The sequence below is a fragment of the Oncorhynchus gorbuscha genome, linkage group LG26, assembly GCF_021184085.1.
Source record: "Oncorhynchus gorbuscha isolate QuinsamMale2020 ecotype Even-year linkage group LG26, OgorEven_v1.0, whole genome shotgun sequence".
Classification (NCBI taxonomy): Eukaryota; Metazoa; Chordata; class Actinopteri; order Salmoniformes; family Salmonidae; genus Oncorhynchus; species Oncorhynchus gorbuscha.
Genome location: NC_060198.1, coordinates 42,552,951 through 42,561,988, shown reverse-complemented (window position 1 = coordinate 42,561,988; position 9,038 = coordinate 42,552,951). Strand labels below are relative to the sequence as shown.

The 9,038-nt window shown below is 43.2% G+C and overlaps 1 protein-coding gene across 1 annotated transcript; it reads right to left on the bottom strand.

The window, feature by feature from the left end:
- Nucleotides 1-4,374: 4,374 nt before the first annotated feature.
- Nucleotides 4,375-7,718, bottom strand: LOC124015675 (histone chaperone asf1b-B). The gene is made up of 4 exons (XM_046331066.1): nucleotides 7,193-7,718; nucleotides 6,295-6,410; nucleotides 5,683-5,859; nucleotides 4,375-5,188 (listed from the first exon to the last, which is right to left on the bottom strand). Exons 1-4 carry the CDS (start codon nucleotides 7,299-7,301, stop codon nucleotides 4,997-4,999), a joined length of 594 nt encoding a protein of 197 aa, XP_046187022.1. The 5' UTR covers nucleotides 7,302-7,718; the 3' UTR covers nucleotides 4,375-4,996.
- Between the last annotated feature and the right edge of the window lie 1,320 nt (nucleotides 7,719-9,038).

Sequence of the window (9,038 nt, the reverse complement as noted above, 5' to 3'; positions counted from 1 at the left end):
TAATTCCTTAGTGATGTGGACACCAGGAACTTGAAGTGTGACCTGCTCCACTACAGATGTGGATGGGGGAGTGTTCGGCCCTTCGTTTCCTGTGGTCCACAATCAGCTCCTTTGTCTTTCTGGCACTACGGGAGAGGTTGTTGTCCTGGAACCACACTGCCAGGCCACTGACCTCTCTAACAGCAGTCTCATCGTTGACTGCGATCAGGTCTACTACCACCATTGTCTCATCAGAAAACGTAATGAAGATGTTGGGAGTCATGCACGGCCACAGTCGTGGGTCAACAGGGAGTACGGGATGGTAGTAAGTACGCAACACAGAGGGGCCCCCGTGTAGAGGGTTTGTATGGTGAGTTTGTGTGGTGTTGTCTAACCTCACCATCTGGGGAGGGGGGGGGGGGGTCTATCAGGAAGTCCAGGATCCAGTTGACGATAGAGTTGTTCAGTCCCAGGTTCCTGCGCTTAGTGATGAGCTTGGAGGGCACTCTGATGTTCAACAATGAGCTGTAGCCAATGAAAAGCATTCTCACATAAGTGTTCCTCTTATCCAGGTGGGAAAGGGCAGTGTGAAGTGCAATAGAGATTGCATTATCTGTGGATCTGTTGAGGAAATATGCGAACTGAAGTGGGTCCAGGGTGTCTGGGATGGTGTTGCTGTGCGCCAAGCCATTCAAAGCATTTCATGGCTACAGATGTGAGTGCTGCAGGGCGATAGATTACCTTGGCGTTCTCGGGTACAGAGACTATGGTGGTCTGTTTGAAACGTTGGTATTACAGAGAGTGAGATCACACAGTCATCCAGAACTGCTGGTGCTCTCATGCATGTTTCAATGGTGTTTGCCTCAAAGCAAGCATAGAAGGCATTTAGCTGGTCTGGTAGGCTCGCGACACTGGGATAGTGTCGCGATAGTGTATCTGTGATAGTTTGCAAGCTCTGCCACATCCGACGAGCATCAGAGCCAGCGTAGTACGATTTGATTTTAGTCATGTATTGACGCTTTGCCTGTTTGATGCCTCGTCAGAGGTCATAGCGGAATATCTCATAAGCGTCCGGATTAGTGTCCCGCTCCTTGAAAGTCGCAACTGTAGCCTTTAGCACAATAGTAGAATACACAAGGTGCAATTGCAAAATGTGGTTGGTCATCAGCAGTTTCTCTTATGCAAGTTAACATTTTTTAGGTTGTAAATTAGCCTAGCGGTAAACTATCTAAACTGGTTGTAATCATGGTTGAATTACCGACCCATCGATTTTGTTAGTCACTCTCAATCATATATTAAAAACATTTCTCTCGACCGTAAACCTGCAACAGTTTCTCTACAATGCCATGACAAAATGTGTATAACTACAGGAAATGAACTCTTATAACTTAAATTTAGTTAAGGGCCGCCAAAAGGCTTTAGCACTTAGGGCCCCCAAAAGGCTTTAGCACTTAGGGCCCCCAAAAGGCTTTAGCACTTAGGGCCCCCAAAAGGCTTTAGCACTTAGGGCCCCCAAAAGGCTTTAGCACTTAGGGCCCCCAAAAGGCTTTAGCACTTAGGGCCCCCAAAAGGCTTTAGCACTTAGGGCCCCCAAAAGGCTTTAGCACTTAGGGTCCCCAAAAGGCTTTAGCACTTAGGGTCCCCAAAAGGCTTTAGCACTTAGGGTCCCCAAAAGGCTTTAGCACTTAGGGTCCCCAAAAGGCTTTAGCACTTAGGGTCCCCAAAAGGCTTTAGCACTTAGGGTCCCCAAAAGGCTTTAGCACTTAGGGTCCCCAAAAGGCTTTAGCACTTAGGGCCCCCAAAAGGCTTTAGCACTTAGGGTCCCCAAAAGGCTTTAGCACTTAGGGTCCCCAAAAGGCTTTAGCACTTAGGGCCCCCAAAAGGCTTTAGCACTTAGGGCCCCCAAAAGGCTTTAGCACTTAGGGCCCCCAAAAGGCTTTAGCACTTAGGGTCCCCAAAAGGCTTTAGCACTTAGGGTCCCCAAAAGGCTTTAGTACTTAGGGTCCCCAAAAGGCTTTAGCAAAAGGCTTTTGACTAGTAGTCAATTCAGTTGGAGTTTCACATCAAACTCAGTTGACAGTCCTGCAGAGAACTATTAACTGTTTTACATGACCCCTAGGTATGACAGGTGGTAGCCTAGACCTAGCATTTGTTGTGAAAATGGGATACAGTAGGTAGATATGTGTAGTGGTAATTGGCTGACATGGGCGTGTGTCAAGTTGCCCGTCTGGTTTTGGGAGTTTCCTGGCTACAACCAGACTAACCTTTTGGAAATTCAAGATAAAAAGGCTTTACCTTTGTCAATATTCAATAGCTATATAATAATATATAAGCGCACAATCTTATCAACAAGAGTCCAAAGTAAACAGGGGGCCATACAATTGACCATACAAGCTTACAAGCTTACAAGGCTGGAGATGGGAGAGAATACATACATGTAATGACTAGGCCACAAGAGGATCTTGAATGCATATTGGATATTACTTTCATCCCTCCCGTGTAGCAATGCAGACATGTAACAAACCTTAGTTACTGTTAGTTGTCAAGCAGCTAGTAATACTAAGTTACTAGTAGGAAGCAAAGTAAACTCACCACTTTCCATCTCGTTGCCCTTCTTGGCGGTGGGCGCGTTGCCCATGATTGCAGGCCGATAGGGATCCCTTGGATCTGGGTTACTTTTAAGTTTTCAGGAGCCTTTTGAGTTCTTTATTTGAGGAAGCTGGCTACTAGCTGGCTGTTATCATGGCTAACTAGGCAACAGTCAATTGTACTCCGCTACTACTTTTCCTTTATCCGGGGTTGGGGGGGGGGGATAAACTAGCTAGCCGTACAGGCTAGCTAGCTGGCCAGCCAATGGCTAGCCAACAACCTAGCTAGCTAGCCGGGTTTCCCTTGAATTCTGTTGCGAATGTTGCTAAGCTCTACCTGGTACGATCAAGAACGTCGAACCGGTTCGGCGCGCCTGGCTGGCTCGCTAGCTATCGTCGCCTTCCTAGCCAGTCAGTCACTTACAGACCCCACTAAAGGCCCTTTACTTTCCAATGTATTCCGACACAAAAACCTTATATATCCACTTTTCCAAGTAATTATTATTGCAAATCGATAGCAGCCCCTCCCTTTCCTGGAGCTCAGGTCCGATGATTTCTCAGGTTTCAGATCCGATCAGCTGTGGTTTACTTGCCAAAATCAACAGCCCTCCATTAAATCCTCAGACTACAGAGAGACGAACTCTTGCTTCAGAGATCCACCCCCTGAAAATATCCCATTGGCCAATACTTATGTGACAGACAGTACGAGACAACTGTTGATTGGATATGCATCAGTAAATCCAATCGTTGTGATGTTGTGATTTGTCTATTGGTATCTGTCAAATTGTCCTTTTAGCCCGCCTTCTCAAACCAGCTAATAACGTCATCTATTATTTTCTTCTTGTTTGCCAAATGGTTGGTTTTTCCTTGCTGATTTTGGTTAACTCAATGGTCGAGAAATGCAGGTGTGATTCACCGCTTCCAAAAGTTCGTCTTATTCGTGCATAATAAAGTATTATCGAAATGCAAGGCCTGTAGCAAACTGGCCCTATAACGACCCCTCCCGCCCGACTAATCCGTGATTGGTTGTGTGACGTCAAGACGGGCTATTTTTAGAAAATTGGTTAGAATTTAACGCACGCGGAGACTACATTTTCAGAATATCTAAAATAAATATGGATTGTCTCGGAGTAAACCACTTGATACATTCCAAGTTATATCGGTAAATGTACATTTATATTGAGTAATTTAGCAGATCGACGCTTTTATCCAGAGCGAATTACATGCATCTTAAAACAGCTCAATTGGACAAAATGTAAACGTTAGTATGACTGGTAAGGAACCCAGTGTCATTTAGTTATATTTCATATTGCATGAATCGTCCTAGATATCATATTTTACCACCAGACAGCCCACATTCACATACCGCTTTTGCCATTATCTCTTATGCAGAAAATGACAGCCATACATTTCATAGCTGACCATAATTGCAAACGTCCATACATGCATGTTTTTTCATCCAACCGTTCACTAAAGGATTACAATTACATTCAATGAACTCTGAAGTCAATGACAAGAGAACATGATTCAGTGAAAAGGGGAGATGTGCATGTTAACATTTTCACAATTTTGTCTTGAACACAGCTGTAATTCAAATGGTATGGCAACAAGCAAGCCAGGCTACCAATTTCAAAATCTGCACTACAGGTGAGCATACTTCACTACAGATATTTATGAATGTAACAAAAAGTCAAGGAAGCCCCACTCATTATTTTCAAAGTTGAAAAAAGGTGATTCTCCTAGAGTTCCAACATCTGCCATTTTCATCACGTCTCAAAGCTTGTCAGGGACAATCACACACGTCACATAACAAAAAGATATTTATTTCAAAAACAAAAATGGCACAGGAAAATAAACATATGTACATACCATTATTAGCACCCCCCCACCCATCCAAAAGTCTCCCAAAACACCAACAGGGAAAGTGTAACTCAAATGCTATAAGGACCATTACCACTGAAACAATTTTCCTTCCTGCAACTTGAGTAATTTCTTCCTCCATTTTGCTTCACTAGTGTCATAAACCTCTGTTGGTATTTACATCACATAATTAACAGCTGACTAGTTGGTGTGAATCAGTATTTCTGCCAATTAGCTGCTAACCATCTATGGAAACTTGGATACTTCAGCTGTTGCCCTGTTGATAGTATTAAAAATGAAAGGATGAATTAGTTTTACAACTTTTTTTCACCATGTTATATACACGAAAGTGAAAAACTTTCAATAGATAATAAAGATTACTCCAGAAAGATTGTCTTGGTTGCAAGACACTGTAGTCCAAGGTGGGAGTGTGTTGCCGACAGTTTCTGGGAAATAAGGGCAGCTGTAAGGCAAAGCTGGCTGTACATCCAAGTCAGAATGTCCATGTCCATTCTTCTGCTTATAGTGCTTGGGTTGATCGAAGATTATGTGTATATGTATTTTTCCCTCTACAAGCAGTCCATAGAGTTGTCAGGTAGCAACCCTATGGGTGGGGCCTTGCCCGGAAGGCAAGATGGGGGCAGCATAGAGTTGGGGGCAGGATCCACATTCTCTGAGTCTTCCATCCTTTCTGCACACCCTTCCCAGTTGATATGGAATCTTGTTACACGTGGGTTTGAAGCCAAAATATTTCTCTGGAGCTGGAAAACAAACAGCATCAAGAGGGAAATTATTCAGTAGATGTCCTTATATTTGCAGTAAGACATGTTCCATTTTTACATTATACTAAAGCCAGAGCAGTACTGTGGCACACGTGCCCCTGATGAGTGAGCGGAGTTTGCACTAAGACCAATGTATTAATGGATATTTCGCCCTTCCACAACGCAAAGGTTTATTTTTGTTCCAAAAAGTTGTCCCCTCTCCTCTGCCATCATTCATTGCCTTCATAGATCTGATAGAAATTGGTAGGTGTAAGCAATAGCTCCACCTAGTTTACTCAATATTAATGTAATAGTCCTGTCAGATCTGTGAATGGTAGTGAACAAGGGCAGATGGGAGAGAACAAGTAAAGTGCAAGTAAGCATTTCGTTGGACAGTGTATACATTATGTATCCTATACATTCGACTAATAAAACTTGAACATCTTCCTGGAAGGAAACACAGTTAAGCACACCCATTGAGTTTCCTCCTTTACCTGTCCATAGTCAGGTTTTATGGGTGGGTTTTCCCGCAGCTCTGGGTCAGTGTACTCGTTGTTGACGTAGTACCCGATACGAATGAACTCCTGTCCGCGGTATGTACAGGTGATTAGCGCCACAGTTACGCCAACAGCATCACTTTCTGGAATCAGACCGGTGTTTGGGGCATCCGCCTGTTGAAGGATAACATACAGTAGATGAAGTGCAAGGAGGAAGGCAGGAGAAGAGAGGGGTAAAGGGGGAAGGTGTAGTTTCTATATCCGATTTCTCCAATAGAGCACCAGTGTGTCGCTAGTGATTATGTTATAAGCTCAGTGTTATTGTTTGGGAAAGGTTTCCATCGCTAGCGCTGTCACTAAGGACAGAATCAACCACCTCTGCATCATCAAATCAGTTGCTTCGTGAAGGTGTTAACCCATGTTCACAGTTGGCCATTGTTATGTAAATGTATCTTAAAAGTACCAGTGGCCTGGCCTTGGCCCCAAGTCAGAGCAGGCCCACTGGGAGAGAGAGAAATGAAGAGGGGCAAGGAAAGCTGCAGCCAGACTTCCGCTGAAATAACACTGTTAGTTACTGCCATCTATAAAAAAAATAAAAAATAAACTCACCTGGAACACAAACATGTGCCTCCCGGCTGGTACTGGGCCAACCAAAACAGAGTCAAGGGTCTGGTCATACTCTTCACTCTCTGCTGAACCCACATATATTATCTTCCACTCAAGATCTGCAACACAATAAAAGTATCAAATCACTGTCTTTCGGACCCACAAACTCAGTTCGAAATGTTGGAGAAAGCAAGGAAATTGCTGGACTGTGAAGACTGCTCTGGTCAGAATGATGCTATCAATGACACCTGTGAATTTATTTGATTGTTTGGGTAGATAACGCGAAAGGCAAGTGGACATGTCAATGCGTGTTCCTCCGTCAGAATTCCCCGCCGCAGCCAACAAAATACAAAAACAAAAGTTGGACACCATTCTGGCTAAACTAGCCAGCTATAAGCAAAGTAGCCAACTAACTAACGCCATCGTGTAGCTAAGCAATATCACAAAGTACAATGCGATTTTTATATATATATATATCTCGCATTGTACTTTGATATTATACACTTTTTTAAACGAGACACCTCTTTGTTCAGTAGACATAAGTGATTAATTAACCATTGTTTGCCACATGTCGAATAATTACTTTAGTTCTCATCTGACGATTTATGGCAAGTTTGCTAACGTTAGCTCGCTAACTAAATTGCCAGTTTGAACATGAAGTAGCTAGCCTAGTTGATAATCTCAGAGCTAACTAACTAGCGAGATTCTCAACTAGGCTAGCTACTTCATGTTCAAACGGACAATTTAGCTAGCGAGGTAACGTTAGCAAATCGTCAGATTTAGCAAACTAGCCCCGCGTCGTCTTGAGATTTAGCTAGCAAGCTAACGTTAGCAAGCTAGCCATAAATCGTTAGATGAGAATAAACAAAGTAAATATTCGACAGGTGAGCACAACACGTACCTTCTGGCAGGTCTTCCATGCACTCAAATGTTATTTCGAATTGAAATGGGTTTCCGAATCGACTCGGGTTATCGAGGACAGCGACATTTAGTACTTGAACCTTCGCCATTATTGCGGCTCCTGCTGCGAGTGACAGACACTCTGGCTGAGAGCAAATTTTCCTGGGGAAGGTTTCAGGCCTCAACAATGTAGCAAATAGCAAGCAATGTTCTCACGCAGCGTACACAAAGATAAATTATATCACTGAAGAAATTCGTTTTTTTGCATTTAAAAATGCATCTGATTTTGCAGGTTGACAGCTACGCTTTAGTGTAATTTTGAAATGACTAGGTAGATATCTTATTGTTATGATAGCCTGCTATATGAGCCAATCATTTCAACATAATTTTTTTTTTTTTTTAAGTGCCATTAATTTTTTTAGTATTTACTGTTCTCTGGAATATTCCTCTGACTAGTTTTGTTCAAAACAACTATTTCAAAAACCACCCGCCAGTAAATTTCACAAAGCTACCAAAATGTCGGAAGGAAATGGGGCGGGTGGTTTTTCTGTTCTAAACGATGATTCGCTGGGTAGAACAACAGTAAAGCTAGGATTGGCAAGCAACAAGTACATAGTGCTCGAACAACGTCAATTGACACGACCCTACTCCCCCATGTACCCAAATCAAATGTATTTATATAGCCCTTCTTACATCAGCTGATATCTCAAAGTGCTGTATGGTGGCTAGGAAAAACCCAGAAAACCCAGAAAGGCTAAAACCTAGGAAGAAACCTAGAGAGGAACCAGGCTATACGGGGTGGCCAGTCCTCTTCTGTCTGTGCCGGGTGAAGATTATAATAGAACATGGCCAAGATGTTCAAATGTTCATAAATGACCAGCATGGTCAAATTACAATATAATCACAGTAGTTGTCGATGGTGCAGCAAGTCAGCACCTCAGGAGTAAATGTCAGTTTGCTTTTCATAGCCGATCATTAAGAGTATCTCTACCGCTCCTGCTGTCTCTAGAGGGTTGAAAACAGCAGGTCTGGGACAGGTAGTACGTCCGGTGAACAGGTCAGGGTTCCATAGCAGCATGGCCAGGTGAACTGGGGACAGCAAGGAGTCATCATGCCAGGTAGTCCTGAGGCATGGTCCTAGGGCTCAGGTCCTCCGAGAAAGAGAAAGAGAGAATTAGAGAGAGCATACTTAAATTCACACAGGACACCGGATAAGACATAAGACAGGAGAAGTACTCCAGAGATAACAAACTGACCCTAGCCCCCTGACACCAAAGCAGTGCTACCCCACTGCTTTGGCCAAAGCAAACAAACACAACCACTGTACCAAATTCAGACACTCTTTTAGATGGAAACATGTCTACATTCCAGTCTGGAGTGAAGAGGAAAGTCCCAAGACTATTTCATTTTTGGTCCCGTAATGTCTACACCACATTTGTGTGTGTTTCAGTGGATTTGTGTATATGTGTAGGGCTCTAGCAATTGATGATGCATACTTCAAGTTTATGTTGTGTGCATCAATACATGGGAGACCATTAACCGAAGGACCTATGTGGCAGGGATACTTTCTGCACACATAATGATGTGACTAATCAGTGCTTTTTGCAGACTGCAGAATGTAGGCCTACACAACATAAAATATTGGGGTGGTTATGGGTTGACAATCAACCACATCAAATACAAACATGGAAATAGAATCATACATGGATCAGATTGTGTTTTCTATGCCAGTCTTCAGTCACATTCTGGCATAGGCCTAGATGAAACTGCGATTAGGCAAGGATTAAGGGACCATGATTAGCTGTGCTTGTGGTATTTCAGGATTATTTTTTATCTTGCTTTGAGGA